At 35.0% G+C, this 17,391-nt stretch overlaps 1 protein-coding gene across 22 annotated transcripts in view; it reads left to right on the forward strand.

Moving 5' to 3' along the window:
- RBM26 (RNA binding motif protein 26) overlaps positions 1–17,391 on the forward strand; it is an 84,843-nt gene that overhangs the window by 21,156 nt on the left and 46,296 nt on the right. For 12 of the 22 annotated variants that reach the window (XM_057533044.1, XM_057533059.1, XM_057533048.1 and 9 more), the window contains exons 2-9: positions 6,242–6,360; positions 6,977–7,113; positions 10,414–10,502; positions 11,181–11,398; positions 13,260–13,520; positions 14,548–14,787; positions 15,203–15,373; positions 15,722–15,877. In XM_057533044.1, the coding sequence (XP_057389027.1) occupies positions 6,242–6,360; positions 6,977–7,113; positions 10,414–10,502; positions 11,181–11,398; positions 13,260–13,520; positions 14,548–14,787; positions 15,203–15,373; positions 15,722–15,877 (1,391 nt within the window). The remainder of the gene's footprint in view (positions 1–6,241; positions 6,361–6,976; positions 7,114–10,413; positions 10,503–11,180; positions 11,399–13,259; positions 13,521–14,547; positions 14,788–15,202; positions 15,374–15,721; positions 15,878–17,391) is intronic. The other 10 variants (XM_057533052.1, XM_057533051.1, XM_057533050.1 and 7 more) reach the window with 5 other exon arrangements.

Consider the following 17,391-nt stretch of genomic DNA (forward strand, 5'->3'; position numbering starts at 1 on the left):
CCTCCCTCCCTTTTCTTTCTTCCTCTTTTTTTCCCTTCATTCCTCTTCTTCTATACTTTATCCCATTACCTGGCGTTTTTTCTCTTCAGAGCACTTGTTTATATGAGAATGCCTTCTGTGTGCGTATTGTCTGGCTCCTTCCTACACAAGAATCCCTAGCAAGTTATCTGATAATGATATGCGTTTACCATTCTGGTCATTTTCTAAGAATGTTTGACTTTGTTTATATATTTATAAAAGGTGGCACCTAGAAGTGAAAGCAGTGGCACTCCCTGCTGCACGGGAGAGCTGCACTGTTTCCTCACTGGTTATGATTTGTTTTCCTCCATTTCAACGCCTTATCTCATTTGACTTCTGTAAGTTGAAATACTTAGTTGCTTCCCCTTCACCCCACCTTCCACAGTGCTAGTGGTAAGCCATGTCTTCTTTATTTTGTAGTTTCTGGTTTTCTTTGTGTTTTCCTTGCTCCCCTCCTTCTATCCCCTCGCTGCTCCCACCCTCCTGCCCCCAGCACACACACAGAAGGGTAATTGAAGTTGGAGCACTCTGTGGTCAGAATTGTACTTTATTGGCAGATTATGTTTTTGCTGGGCTTAGAAGTACTTATGCAACAGAGACTTAGTGTGAATTCAGCCTGTTTTCTAAGGTAGGAGTGAAGTTTGTCACTCTTTCAGTATTATTTCTTTGTCCTTAACATTTTCAAAATCTGATTCTTATTTTCTCTTTCCCTGATCTGAAAGAAGATTTCAGCCCCACTTTTCTTTCACATGTTTCTAGAATGCTGGCAGTGTAGCAGAGGGTAAAGACTAGCTTTGACAAGATAATGTGTCATTCAGATCACAAACTTATTATCAGCAGTACCAACTGGTATAGTAAAGTACCTCGTGAACAATCTTGCTTACCATGGAGACAGTTTTTAAAAATAACCCCTTACTATCAGAATATAGTTTTCTTTTGATTCAGTAATTTAAACATTTTTTCTTCATTAATTTTGCATAGCAGATTATTATTGCTAGATGTTCAGATGAAGTAGCATTGGTACTTTTAATTAAGATAAATAGAAAAGAGAACACACAGTTTGCCTTTTGTCCCTGATCCGTAACATTTTGGTATATTATTAAACTTCTGTGGTTCAGATTATTTTTTACTTAGCTATAATTTGTAACTACATACGTTTTTTTGTTTTCAAAAGTTATTAAAATAAAAATGAAGTGGCTTCCTGTAGGACTTAAGAAAAATTACCTCCCAAATGCATATTTACCTGTTCTGTTGTTAAATATGAAATTGTAAACCTTGCTTCTACTATGTAATTTGCAGTCTAACAAATTTTAAAAAGTAATCTGCCTTTCAGACTATTTTAAGTGTTTAACATTTTTTTGTATGGTAGTTAATTCATTATGATTGTTGTGGCTTTTATTGGTCCTTGATTTGGTTTGAATTGCTTCTTTTTTTTTTTTTTTCCACACACACACACTGTATTTTATTTTTACAAGAGATAAATAGACTGACACCAAGCATTGTACATGGATGACCACAACAAAAGCAACAATGATTGCAATTACCAAACATGAAACACACTCATACTATGTCATAATATTGACATTCAGTCCAGTAATCCTCCACTGTAACAGCTCCTTTACTTTGCAGTGAAAATTGATTTGTATATTCTTTGCCTCTGAGTCCTTGTGGGGTTTTTTTTTTTTTAATTCAGACAGAAAGTCACAAAAATTATACTCATCCTCATCAGTTCACTCAGTCCCATGTAATTTGAATTGCTTCTAATAGAAGATGTTGAGCAAAGATTGTTCAGGATTCTATCTTGCTGTTTTATAAAACTGTATTCTAGGCCACAATAATTTTTTAAAAATGGCAAAAGTCTTTCTCCACATTTTTAGCTGCTAACATTTTAAAGTGTCTTGTTTTAAAGTGTCACTTTTAAAGTGTCTTGTTTAAAAAATAATGGAGGGAATGGAATAGATTTGGTGTTTAGCTAAGAGAAATGTAAAGTGACAGTTATTAGAAAGGCTGTTATTAAGTTGAAAATTCACCACAACAGTCAAACCAATACTCAGTCAAACTATAGCATTTGGACTCAATGTAGAGATTCTGAATTTGTTCATTAACAGTAGTTGCAATAAAACTGTATAATACTGTGAGAGTATTATGTATCACAGTGATTTCCAGTAAACTGAAGTACGTTCAGCTTGGTGTCTAGTTAGGTTAATGTTTAGTTGATTGTGCTTATTCAGGTTACCTAACATGAAAAAGTACTGTTTCATGGTCTCTCATGCAGTGTTACCAGATTGCCAGATATAAGTGTATCTGTAGATACATCGTGAGGTTGTTGTCCCATTTCTTCATGCTTATTTCATCACAGAGGTTGACTCCAGCCTCTCCAGTTTCTTTGAATTCATTGTCCAGCTCTTTCCTATATCCTTATCTGTGGACTTTTTACTAAAGGAAATTCCTTGTTTAATCGGTGTTTCAGAAAAATGGGAAAATTCATGGCCCATTGTCTCTGGAGTCATATCATCATCTTCACTAGCAATTAAGTGAAAAGCAGGCTCTAAAATTTTTCTCACAGAATTACCAACATGAATATTATCTTTAATATTGTGCATTTAATATTAATGCACAATATTAACATTAGCATTATTAATATTAGCATTATTTAATAATGCTCATTGTGATAAACATGAAAAAATTAACTTACCACAAATCACTTTGCATTTAAAAAATTGTTGGTATAAATAAATATATTGAAATAAATTTCAAAGAGAAAATGTTTAAAAATCTCATGTACCATTGAAATGAATTTTTTTTTTCTTGTTTAGGTTATAACCCACTTTAAGTCTTTGTAAGTAAATGGAAATAGATCTATGAGAAAAGTTGATAGACAATTACTAACAGATTACCCTGAAACTAAGCACAGCAGACATTTATCATCTCATGACATATATCATTCCTGTGGGTCAGAAATTTGGAGCAGGTTAGCTAGGTATTTCTGGCTCTGAGTCTTTCATGAGATTGTGGTCAAGCTTTTGGTCAGTGCTGCAGTCTTTTCAAGGTTCCACTAGGTCTGTAGAATCGGCTTCCATGTTCATTCACGTATGGTTCTTGGCAAGAGACCTTAGTCCTCCCTGGAGCCTTCATTTCATAGCCACATGGTGCGCTCTGTAAGGCTGCTTGAGTGTCCTTGAAACATAGCAGCTGATTTCTCTAGAATATATAATTCCAAATGACCTAGATGGTGTCTGACCCTAAACGTCAGACACCATCACTTCTGCCGTATTCTATTTGTTTAGAAGCAAGGTACTAAATTGAGCCTACTCTCAAAGAATGGGGAATTGGGCTCTGCCTTTTGAAGGGAAGATTGAAGAGTTTGAAGACACAGTCACCACAAAGATGTACACTAAGGAGTCTCAACATTATATAATAAATGCTGTACTAGTTCCTTAACAGAGTAATTCTCAACTCTGATACTGTATCAGACTTATCTGTACAGCTCTTATAAAATAAACAAAGCAAAATGCAGATGGTTGTATTAGACCTGTTGATTCACTTGCAGTCAGATTTTCCATAGGTGTTTCTACTGTGCAGCCAAAGCTTTAAGATGTACTTTTTGATTCAGTGACATGTTACTGCTATAATTCTGTAAAACTGTTACATTCCATATATGTATAGGAATTAAGACCTTTTGGTATATGTATTAAAGTATTTTCTAGCTTTAATGTGTATAAGTTCCTTATTAATATTCTAGCATTTGAACTTTTGGTAGAACATGTGGAATTTCTATTTTGTGTTTAGTATTGTTAGAGTTAAAATTGCTAATAGTTGTTAGAATAAAGAGCGATAAAAATGAATTGAAGGATGTCATGTGTCATGTATGTATCTGTTTTTCCTCAAATGAACTATTAGGTTATCCTACCTCTCCCCCTCATTTGTAGTCATCTCTCCCTACTGTAATTCCCTAATGTATTTCTTTTTTTTTTAAACCGTGATTGGTAAGTCTTTTTGTGTCATCAGTATCCTTTGAAAATTTAATTTACTGAGCATTATTTGTGTTACTGGCATGAAACTAAGACAAGCTAGGAAGTTAAATCTAAGCTGAGGGTGGATTCTAAGTTGGGATTTTGCCAAGTTGGTGGCATAGAAGAAGAGTAGAAAGAAAGTGAGGCAAACGTGGCTGAGGAATTTAGAGGTTGTTTGAAATAGTGGACTCTGAGGGGAGAGTACAGGAGGAAGTAAATTAGAGGAACCGTGCCTTGGACAGCAACTAAGGGAGGTATTGTAGGGGGCTTTTACTAGGATGGATAGGGAGTTGGTGGCTGTAACTAGATGTTTGTAGCAGTAAGTTAATTGGAGGTCTGGTTTTTGGGTAGCTCGTTGTAAGAAGCAATTTGGTGTAGTGGTTAAGAGAGCGGACTTTAGAGTAAGAAATTTAGGTTTAAATCTTGGTTCTGTTACTAATTTACATGTAGTCTTGGGCAGTTTGCTTAGCTTTTTCCTGAGCCTCAGTTTCATCAGTAAAATGAGAACTAAATATAGAATGTAAAGTGTGGAGCACCGTTCATGGCGCAAATGAGGGTTCAGTAAATGTTAGTGCTTAGCTATTGCTATTATTTTATTATTATTTACCCTAACTTGTAAAATGATCTTTAATTAAATAGGTAGCAACTTTAGCTTAGTTGAAAAACAATTATCTGCTTTTTAGCAATTGGATGGGCATGGTTTGGGCATCAAAAACTTTCCCTCCTCCCTCCTGACCCTGTTTCTTTTTCACTTCCTACTCCCTACCTGCATCAACAAATAACCATAGTTACTTGTTTATACTTATACCTATTCATTATTCAGACATAAGCCAACCCAAATATATAATCTCCTTTTCTCCCCACACAAATGGTAATACACTATACAAGTTTTTTCTCTATCTCGCTTTTTAAACTTAACAAATTGATAGGAAAATTTCTCCATGATATGAAAACTTCCTCGTTCTTTTTTGTCCTTTTGTTGTATGCCATTCCCTTGTGTAGATTTAGTATATTTTCTTTTTCCAGTCCTCTGTAAATAGACAGTTGCAGATTTTTGATTTTACAATCAGTGTGGCACTGAATGACTTGTACACATGTCATTTTGAACATGTAAGTATATCTGTAAAGTTAATTCATTGAAGTAGAATTGCTGGGTCAGTTGCATTTGTGATCTTTTTACTGCCATACCCTAGGAGCTACCAGTTTACTCTCAGCAGCAATAATGTATGAACACTGATTGTTTCCCTATAGTCTTGCCTCCAGAATATGTTTCCATATATTTAGATTTTATCAACTTTATAACAGAAAAATGATATTTCAGTATAGCTTAAGTTTGAATTTCTCTTATGGATGATGTACTTTTACTCATATTTAAGAATCATTTTTATTTCTTTTTCTGTTTAGTATTTCATTTGACTTAAGTCTTTTTTACATTCTTAAGTTTTTGCTTCTTTTTGTATAATCAAATTACTCTTTTGCAGTATATGGATTTTCTGTCATAATTCAAAAGGTCTTCATTACTCCAGAGTTGTAAAATAACTTTTTCTTGTTTTCTTCTAATACTTTAATGGTTTCATGTTTTTACTGTGGTATATGGAATAAGTTATGGGTCTAACTTAATTTTTTAGAAAGGCAGCTGCCAAGTTTTCTCAATACCATTTATTTTGTAGTTCATCCCTTCTTCCTTGACTTGGATGTCACCTTTATAAAATTTATGTTTCTATATATATTTGGGTCTATTTCTAAACTTGCTTTTCTTTCGTTAAAATTCTGTATTGTGTGGTATGTTTTCAAGTTTCCCTTTATTGTCCTCTTTTTCAGGGATTTTCTGACCATTATTTACCTTGTTCTGGGGGAGAATAGCCTCTTGGTATTTTTATTGGTACCACACTAATTATTATTAGTTTTTGATGTTTTGGCATTGTTTATAATTTGTTATAACTTCTTTTTTTAATAATAGAGCCTGCTGAATCTTTAGTACATGTATTAGTGTGTATTTGGCAGAATACTGAATGATGACTACATATACCATGTAAAGCATATTAAGATAAGGGAGAGAAACTTATATTTCTTCATTGCTTTCTATGAACCAGATGCTTTTTTACATATATGAACTCATTTGACTATCATACTGTTAGTTTGTAACTGGAATTCATAGACTGTGCAATTGTTTATGGTTAAATTTCCTTCAACATTGCTTTTTTCTTCAGCTGTGATGCAGATCCATCAGCCCTGGCAAAATATGTTCTCGCTTTGGTAAAGAAAGACAAAAGTGAAAAAGAGTTAAAGGCGTTATGTATTGATCAACTGGATGTATTTCTTCAGAAAGGTAAGATCTTTGGTTTAAAAATACTACTTTAAGAAGTTATTTAAGATAAGATTCAGAGAGTGTTAAAGGAGTTCAGTAAGAGACAGACTCTAACTGTAACAAAGTTGAACAAATAGTATTATTACTGATTATATTCATAGCTTATTTATAATGGAAATCTTTTCTTTCATTAACATCCATATGCTCATTCTTAAAGAATGCTGTTATTTTTTTCTTAAGAGATTAAGAAAATCACTGAAAGATAGTACTGCTTAGGAACCTACTTTGGATATTGTCTAGCACAGTGCTTCTCAACTTTTTTCACCTTGCCAGCATCTAGGTAATGATAATATTTCTGTTTGGCACACTAGGCAGGGTGCATGGAGACTAGTGATGGTTGGGAGCGACTGACCCAGAGGCTCTAGCCATTCTAGCCCTCAGCATCCTGAGAACTGAATGGATCAGTATTACCATGGGACTTGTGCCATAGCACACTGGTTGGGAAGCTGTTGGTCTTAGTATAATTTTTAGATTTATAAAAATCAAGGCATATTTCATCATAGTGATGTGGAGAAGTAGAGAATAAATATCTTAGCAAATGTTTTTTAATCTATGCTGGTTTTGGTTTTATTTTTAGAGACACAGATATTTGTGGAAAAACTTTTTGATGCTGTGAATACAAAGAGTTATCTACCTCCTCCAGAGCAGCCATCATCAGGAAGCTTAAAGGTAGAATTTTTTCAGCACCAAGAAAAAGATATAAAAAAAGAAGAGGTAAGAATTTGTGTTAAACTTTACACGTTCTTTAAAAACATATTTGGAGTAATTAAACTGAGTTTTATTTTTTGTATCTGTGTTGGGAGTCCTCAAGACCACCTCCAGGTTTGATTATTTCACTAGGAGTACTCACAGAACTCAGAGCATATAGTCATATCATGGCTATGGTTTCTTACAGTGAAAGGATACAAAGCAAAATCAGCAAAGGGAAGAAAGTGTATGGTGCAAAATCTGGGGAGAAACAGGAACAAATTTCCAGAGGTTTCTTCCAGTGGAGTCAAAGAAGATGCACTTAACAAGTAGTGACAACATGTGTGAACCAGGGACGCTCATTAGAGACACAGTGCCCAGGGTTTTTATTTAGGGCTGGTTACATAGGCATCTTCAGCCTAGTATGTACCAAAATTCCAGACTCTGAGGAGGAAAGCAGATGTTCAGCATAGACCATATTGTTTATCCAGACAGTTTAGGCATAGTGAGCTGTTGTTATCAGAGAATGATGGGAACCTTCGAGAAATCAGTGTTTGCAGATGCCAGCCAAGGGCTTACCGTATCAGCAGGTCTTTCTAAAGATAACAGTCTCAGGAGTGCTTTTAACTCTTTTCTGCACAGTGTCTTATAGGTATGGACTCTTATTATCTGTGTTCTATGAAAATAGTTAGATTGTCAGTAGATCTGTTTGCTTCTGCCTACATGCATTTTGTAGGGGACTATTTTTTTTTTTTAACAAGTTTTCTTTTTTTTTTTTTTAATTTTATTTATTTATTTATTTTTGGCTGTGTTGGGTCTTTGTTTCTGTGCGAGGGCTTTCTCTAGTTGCAGCGAGCAGGGGCCACTCGTCATCGCGGTGCGCGGGCCTCTCACTGTCGTGGCCTCTCTTGTTGCGGAGCACAGGCTCCAGACGCACAGGCTTAGCTCATGGGCCTAGTTGCTCTGCGGCATGTGGGATCTTCCCAGACCAGGGCTCGAACCCACGTCCCCTGCGTTGGCAGGCAGATTCTCAACCACTGCGCCACCAGGGAAGCCCGTAGGGGACTATTTTTAAGGTAGTCAAATAAAAGGACCTTCACAGGGCAATGGAAATGACTTCATACTTTAAGAGGTGTTTACCTTTTATACAAGATTACCACTCTTGTTTAATAATCATATAATAATTCAAATTTCCTCAGTTTGATGTTTAAAGATTGTAATTTTAACAAAAATAATTGTTGACAATTAAGCTATTAATATAATATATCCATGGTTAGCCTAGTTTTAGGTCAAACAAATCTTGGTTAAAATTTTGCCACCGTTTTGTGACCTTGAAATTACTGCTTTTCCAACCCTTAGTTTACTCAGCTGTGAAATGGAAGTATTATAGGGCTGTTGTGAGGAATAGTAAAATAAGGTCTGTGAAGCACTTGGCAGAGTGTGTGGCACAAAGTAGGTTCTCAGTAAATGATAGTTGCTATTATTGTTGAGGCATTGTTGTGTGGTGGCTGATGTGGTTGTGGTTGTGGCCTTTGGTTTTTTTTCGCCTGATACTCTGTTTTTTTCCAGATTATGTAAGTAATATATGTTCGTTATGTTTACATATGTATTATATAATAATATTTATGTATGTATGATATGTATTGTAATTTACATATGTATTTACATATGTATTATATAATTCTCAAATGTATTTTTTTTTTCAAATGTATTTTTGTCTCTGTATATCTGAACATATTTGCACACATGTATATGTATATAGTTACACGCACTTATACATAAGACACCCCCATCACTTCTGTCTTCAGAGGAAGACCAGAAATAATTTTATAACTGCATGTTTTGTACCTAATGGTATAGGGGTTCTGTTAGTAAGGAAGAATGGGATAGTGGATATTGTCTCGGCAACTGCTTATGCAACATAGAGATATACAATAATTTATTTAAATTTTACCCATTGATGGAAGTCTGGGTTGGTTCCAGAATTTTTTCCAGGTAATTGCAAATTATATTTTAATTCTTGGAAATCTTGAGTAAATCATGGGCTCTTTGTTTGAGAAGCAGTAAGCCTTAGTCTTACATCTGTTGATACAATAATATTTCACCACAGTTGTCTTGAGCAGTTGTGAAGGATATTTATCCCTCATCTTTCAGAACCGAAATGTCAGATGGCAGTCTGGATTTTAAATGTTGTGGGTGTTGTGAAAGTTCGCAGTTGGGCAGGTACCATGGAATGTGACAGTCTGTCAACCTGACTTACTTACAAGAGTGCATGGAAGCAAACTGAAGGGAAAAAGTGCATCAGGAGGGTTTTTTGTTTTGTTTTGTTTTTGCAGGGGGGAAGGTTGAAATGGGTAGGAAGAATAGAACAAAAAAAGTACTTACAAGAAAGAAAAAAAAAGGCAAACTGTTAAAAGAAGGCTTTTAAGTATTGTTTCTCAGAGTTTGGTCTGTTGATAGGATTTCCATTTAATTTATCATCCAGTGTGGGACACTTGACAGTGAGAGGCTTTTACCCAAAGGAATGCTGAAACAACTGACATAAACTGGGACATGTTTATACTATCTGTAGACTATGTGCATCAGAATATCTTAGGGTTTTTATTAAACATGCAAAATCTTGAGCCCTATCATATTTACAGAAGCTCATGTTCAGTATTTTCTCAATTTGTTTATCCTCTGAATCCTTTTTTCTCTAGTAACACCTCTTAATGTCCTGTGGAACCAGTTTTTTGGGCAGCATGGAAAACTGGTCTAGGTAAAGTAGCACTGATCAAGGGAATGTTTTTCAGGGCTGCATTCTATTAATTATATAATATGAATTGTAGGAAAGAGGAATATATAGCTGTCATACTGCTGTGAGAAACTAGAGAACTGTTTTCACTTGTTTATTTTCACAGGTATTGTTTTCTCAAATGTTTTCTTTTTCTATGACTTGGTTAGTTCTAATGCATTCCCCTTTAGTCCCTAATGTGTTTGGTGCTAGATCAGATCCATGAAACCAAAACTTGAATGGACTTTTGAAAGAAGGAATAAAATTGACTTTCCATGAATGATGTGTAAAATGAGGACACTTGCTTAAAATGTTTTTCTCGCTACTGTTATCTAAGATAAGCATTTATGAATTTCTTTACCATTCACTTTAACTTTCAGCAAGCCTGTCTTTTATTGTTAAATGATTGTACTTAGAACACAAATTTATTTTGTTCAGTGCTGTCACAAGAAAACCCTATTGCTCATATTTTAATATCAGTTAAGTCATTGAAACAGTAACATGGCAAGGAATAACTGTTGTTAAACTTGCACACATTTTTCTTTGTATATCAGATCACAAAAGAGGAAGAGCGAGAGAAGAAGTTTTCTAGAAGGCTAAATCACAGTCCTCCTCAGTCAAGCTCCCGATACAGAGAAAATAGGTGATTGATTCTTTGAACCATGTTCAATGTTTAGACCTTGCTTTTATTTTATATGAATATTTAGACTTGATTTTCTTTTACATAGGGGTAAGTAATGTCTACTCTTTTATTGGTCTAGGAAAGTGGTAACTCGATCCTTTTCTACCAAAAATATCTAGGTGAGATTTGTTGGTCCTGGAAGTGAGATTTAGAACAGTGCTCAGCATATGGTAGTTATTGTTATTATTTTTATTCCTAACTGCAAATTCCAGTGAAGTCTTAATGTGAGACCTTTTTTGCCCAAAGTTTCCCTTTAGAGTGAATACATTATTTTTCCCATTAAGGCTTCAAAAGCATTTAGAGTGCAGTGTGTGTAATATATGCCTATAAGTATGAGACTGTGTACAAGACAATATATACTATAGGACATATGTACAGATCCCTTAATGTATAGATGCATTTGTGTATAAAATGAAGACTTCAAAAGAGTATTGTTTTTTTTTTCCTTAGAAGGGGTTTTAGAGTACTTTAGCAGATCATGTTCAGTTTTTCAGTTTTTTGAGTTTCTTATGTTTGTATTCTGATGGTGGGATAAAGAATCATGACGGTACAAGAATAAAATAGAACTTTTGCATTTAATTAGAGTTTTTCCTGTGTCCACTTAAATATTTTCATAAAAGTGATCATATATTTCTTTAGAAGTCGTGATGAGAGAAAAAAAGATGATCGTTCTCGCAAAAGAGATTATGATCGAAACCCTCCTCGAAGAGATTCATACAGAGACCGGTACAATAGAAGACGAGGGCGAAGTCGCAGTTACAGCAGGAGTCGGAGTCGAAGTTGGAGTAAAGAGCGGCTTCGTGACAGGGATAGAGACAGAAGCAGGACTAGAAGCAGAAGCAGGACGCGGAGCAGGGGTAAGTGATCCACGTCCATGTACGTGTTGGCTGGCACTTGCATGGGGAAAACAATCCTGTATTTGAGGGCTTTAAAAATTGTTGTAATTTTGTCACTGTTATCTTTATTTTTTTCTATTTTGATGTATTTTGTGTGTCCAAGTGAACACTTTTTAAAAATTTCTTTAAAAATTTTTATTTTATACAAATTAAAGCCACAGTGAATTACCACTGTACACTCATCAGAATGATTGAAATTAAAAAGACTTGCTCTCTCCAGTGTTGGTGAGGATGGAGATAAGCTGGAACTCTTTGGAAAACACTTGAACAGTATCTTAAAAATGTTAAGCCTATACCTACCAAATGACCCAGTCAGCCATTCCACTCCTAGGTGTTTACTTAAAAGAAATGAAAGTGTATTTCCACACAAAGACATATACAGATGATCACGGCAGCTTCATTTGTTATAGCCAAAAGCTAGAAACAATCCAAACGTCCATCAACAGGTGAATGGATGAACAAATTATGGTATATCCATAGAATGGATAAAAAGGAAAGAACTATTGATACATGCAGGAAAATTCATGAATCTCAAAATAATTATGCTGATTGAAAGAAGCCACACAAAAAATGTGTGTGTGTGTGAGAGAGAGAGAGAGAGAGAGAGAGAGAGACATAGAGACATAGAATTTTAGAAAATGCAGACTAATCTATGATGACAGAAAACAACTCAGTGGTTGCCTGGGGTAAAGTAAAGGAGGGATGGATCATAAAAGGGAACAAGGATATTTTTGGGGGGTGATGAGTATGTACAGTATATACCTTATTTTGATTGAGATGTTTGGTTTCACAGGTGTATACATAGATCAAAATTCATAAATTGTGCATTTTGAGTATGTTGAGTTTATATCAGTTAGACCTCAAAACTATGAAAACAGTTAAAAATTTTCATTTTAGATGTGTGAGTTTACAAGAGCGTCTCATTTCCAACATGCATATTTTTCTTTCATTGTGTATTATTGAAAGGAATATATTGCAGGCAGTAAAACAACTAAACACCTTAAGAGTAAAACACCTTTACTCAACTTAGATTTTTACTACCCTTGCAACCTTTATTGTATAGTTACTTTTAGTCTTTAGGAAATAATATTTATGGCTTTTGTATAAGCCTTGTATTTCTCTGTTACTCTTAGAGTTTTTTCCCCCTGTGATCTAGGTGTATTAGGCCTTTCTACACATTGCTTCACTTAACTGATCTCCTTAATGTCTTTTCTCTTTCCTTGGTAAATTTTCTTTTCTTGACCCAATTAATTTCTTTGTGTTTATTATGTACTCCTTTTTCTTCCTCTTTACACATCCATTCTCATCTTCAACAAATAGTGTTCAGTGTATAAAGCCATGCTAGGACCTTTGAATGGATGACAACTAAATGTTCATCACAGAAAAAATAACCATACTTATATTGTAGATTTTGTTTTGTTGGCTAAAGTTATGCATACTAAGATTGCAGTGAAGAAAATTAAAAAATTCTCTGCTATAACTAAAACTCACATAAAAATCTCATTAGGTACAGCAAGTTTATGTGTGTGGTTTTTTAGTTTAGGTCATATTGAAAAGAAATAGCTTATCTTGGAACATTGTATATACATTGAATAGTTTTTAAAAGGAGGATTGTGTAAAATTTGAACTTTTTCTCTATGTTTAGCAAAAATATTGGGTTGGCCAAAAAGTTCGTTGGGGTTTTTCCATAACGTCTTATGGAAAAACCCAAACGAACCTTTTGGCGAACCCAATATCTGTTTCTTAGATTTGGGACATGTGTGTTTTTTGTTTTTTTTAAAAATAGAGTGTAGTTTTATAACTCATTTGTATTTTGTTGCAGAAAGGGATCTGGTAAAACCTAAATATGACCTGGATAGAGCAGATGCATTAGAAAACAATTATACTCCAGTCTCTTCGGTACCTAATATTTCATCTGGCCACTACCCTGTACCTACTTTGAGCAGCACTATTACAGTAATTGCTCCTACTCATCATGGTAATAATACTACCGAAAGTTGGTCTGAATTCCATGAAGACCAAGTGGACCATAACTCGTATGTAAGACCACCAATGCCAAAGAAACGGTGTAGAGACTATGATGGTAAGCCTGTCAACTATTTCATGAGGTATCGAATTAATATTTCCAGCTGAGTAAATTCTGTAAATTTAGGTTATACACAGTTACTCAAAGACTTAACCTATTGGAAATAGTGGGAAATTAGTTTTAAGCACTTCATGAATTCCTCAGTATATTACTGAAGTCTTCATTAGTCACCACTGACTATTGAATATCAATTTAAAGAGAGTGTTTATTTGCACCAAGTCTTACCATATTTTTGGAATTTGCCAAACAAGAGTAATATCTACTGAGTTACCTACCAGGGAATTGGCTACTGAAACATTCTTGACAAAACTTACTTCTTTAGAAATCAGTGGTTATTAGCATGTAAGTAAAACCTAGAAATATGAATATCACCTATGTAATCATTTTATAAATGAATTGAAGACTCTTTAAGATTTTACTGTAAAAGTTTTGTAAACTGTATTAAAGCTGTATCATGTTGCTAGCTGGGTATACTCATTTTAATTTGGTGATACATTTTTTAGGGGGTATGTTAGCTATATTTTCACTTAATATGTATTTTATATTACTGGAAATGAGTAGGTAACTCTTGTGATATGGTTACTTATACTTGCCCAGTATTAAAAATATTCCTATTTTTAAATATCTCCACTTCTGTTAACTTAGAGAAAATGTATATGTCCAGCACTTTTCATATTTCTTTCTTTCTTTTTTTTTTTTTTTTAAATTTTTATTTATTTATTTATTTATGGCTGTGTTGAGTCTTCGTTTCTGTGCGAGGGCTTTCTCTAGTTGTGGCAAGCGGGGGCCACTCTTCATCGCGGTGCGCGGGCCTCTCACTCTCGCGGCCTCTCTTGTTGCGGAGCACAGGCTCCAGACGCGCAGGCTCAGTAATTGTGGCTCACGGGCCTAGTTGCTCCGCGGCATGTGGGATCCTCCCAGACTGGGGCTCGAACCCGTGTCCCCTGCATTGGCAGGCAGATTCTCAACCACTGCGCCACCAGGGAAGCCCCTCATATTTCTTTCTAATTGTTCTTCCTCACAGAAAAGGGTTTCTGTATGAGAGGAGACATGTGCCCTTTTGATCATGGAAGTGACCCGGTAGTTGTAGAAGATGTCAATCTTCCTGGTATGCTGCCTTTCCCAGCACAGCCTCCTGTTGTTGAAGGACCACCTCCTCCTGGACTCCCTCCACCACCACCAATTCTTACACCCCCACCTGTGAATCTGAGACCCCCAGTGCCACCGCCAGGTCCATTACCACCCAGTCTACCACCTGTCACAGGTAAGTAAATATGTTTGCCTGTACTTATTATCTATTCATTCATAGTCTTTTATTAAAGTTAATAGTTTGATGCTTACTTTTGTTAAAAGTATCTAAAGTAATCCTGTAGATGCCTGCTAGAAACTAAGAATAAGATGCTCCCATCTGGAATATACTCCTTATTTTTCAGGCTGTGCCAAACCTATGGTTTACTGTGGTTTGGGGTGGCCCTGAATTATGCATGTTACTGATGAATCCCAGCTATCTGTAGTCCTTTATAGCTTAAGACAAACCTGTTTGGAATGCATTAAATGAACATTTTACCCTGAAAAACTCATATAGTTGTAAGAGCTTGGTGTTTGTAGATATTATAATTTGCTAAAGGAGAATATTACGTTTGGATATACAATAACTTATTTTATTTGTTTGCTTTCAGATGATATTTCTTATTCTTTGGTTTTGACAGGACCACCACCTCCACTTCCTCCTTTGCAACCATCTGGCATGGATGCTCCCCCAAACTCTGCAACCAGCTCTGTTCCTACTGTGGTAACAACTGGCATCCATCACCAGCCTCCTCCTGCTCCACCCTCTCTTTTTACTGCAGGTGCAGTTTTGGCCCTTTCTATGTTAATAATGTAATATAGTTTAGAGAAGAGTTTTAGGTGAGGAATTTAAAAATGTCTAGAGAGTGAATTGCTCTATCAAGTCTATTTTTCTTACTAAAATTATATGGAATAAAATGTAGACATGGTGAATGCACATTAAATATAAGTTCTCAGTTACACTTTTTAAAAAACTAAGTTTTTAATAACATTTAATTTTTATAAGACTATTTTAAAAAATACATATACATGTTAGTTATGAATTAGTAATATGTTATGTAGTTCACTTTTTCTATTATCAATATAAAAAAATTACCAAGCGGAGTTTTATAATTGTTTTTTAATTGCAGTTTTTGTGTTACCAGATACATATGACACAGATGGCTACAATCCTGAAGCCCCAAGCATAACAAACACTTCCAGACCAATGTATCGACACAGAGTGCATGCGCAAAGGCCTAACTTGATAGGACTGACATCAGGGGATATGGATTTGCCACCCAGAGGTACTATGATGAATCTTTTCTTCTTATCATTTTCATAATATCAAGAGTGGCAGAGCATTTAAAAAGAACAGTAGGTCCTGTGTTTATTGGGGTTGAGTAAGGGATGATGATTATGGTTGTTCCTTGGATCCTTTGGTCTCACATGAGAGAAAAGGTAATGTGTGGTACCCTATTTGTGGTGTTGGTGACATTTTATTCTGTCATCCAAGGGGAAAGGAATTTCCCCAAAGTCCTTATTTTCTAGCTTTTTGGGGGCATATGCTATCATTTGCAGTCTTAATTGGTTCATTTAAACTCAAGACTAATGCTTTAATTCCTAAAGATAAATTATTTTGTAGTTTAGATAATGAAATTAGCTGTACAAATTTAATGCTTGATACATATTTTATTTTTGTTTGCTTTTGACATGTTAGAATTTGATACTGGTTTGCTTATAATATTTTAAGCAAAAAGAATTATATTTTAGAAAGTGACTTGTTAGCTTTTAAAATTTTCTTAGAGGAGACAGACTTTTTGGTATAATTTCTGAATGGGAGAAGAAGATAGAATTTAGACTGGTCCACAAGCCAGGGCAGGGAAAGTGCTATACAGAGGTGCAAACTGATACGAAGGTTCAGAGGAGGGAGAGTTCACATTAATTTGAAAGATGGAGCAATGTTGTCAGACGTTATAGAAAATATTACACAGGCCAATAAAAATATATCTTTTTTCCTAACTACTTCAACTAACTTTTAAATCCCATTTTCTTTCCAGTCTTTCCTTGCCATCTTTCATTTCTAGTAATAAAAAAGAAAAAAAAAGGTCATGCATTGTCAGTTGTGAATAAAAGTCCAACTTGTTTAAATAAGTAACAGTCTGTACCTAATGTGGTTTAGTAAACTTGTGTTTACTTACACTTTGCACTTTTTTTGTTTGTTCATTAGAAACTGTCAGATTCTGAGCATCTACCTTGAGTGTTCAGAGAACTTTCTGTGGTGGTGGAGTGAGGAACGTTTTAATTTATATCCTGTGAGATCACAGGACAACATTTCATGTGGATGTCCCTTTCCCCCCACACCTTTTAAAGTCTCCTTGAGGCATTCTAATGACTTTCATTAATAGCAATAGAAAAAAGGTTTCTTAACAATTTTTATGTAAGGGAAATAAGATTGCTTGTAATTGAAAAGTAGCCACTTAAGATTATGGCTGTTCATGGTATTTACTCATCCCTTGAGTGTCTCCTACCTGACTAGTTCAGAGAAAACCCCTTCCTTCTTTGGGTCACTATTTAGCACTCATTTTCTTTTCATTATACCAGTATTCCTTGCTCTTACTGGAACCTCTGACATCAAATCATCTCTTTCTTACCTTGCTGCTTTGGAGTGGCATAAATGTATGCCACTATAGATCAACATTTATTAGACCCATCCCAAATCTAGGACAGTTTTTTGCTGGTGATTGAGAGAAGACAGAAGGAGCAAATCCTTTGCACATAAATCTTACCGTATAGAAGTTGGAATTATGGTAATTTCAGC

The sequence above is a fragment of the Balaenoptera acutorostrata genome, chromosome 18 (assembly GCF_949987535.1).
Source record: "Balaenoptera acutorostrata chromosome 18, mBalAcu1.1, whole genome shotgun sequence".
Taxonomy (NCBI): domain Eukaryota; kingdom Metazoa; phylum Chordata; class Mammalia; order Artiodactyla; family Balaenopteridae; genus Balaenoptera; species Balaenoptera acutorostrata.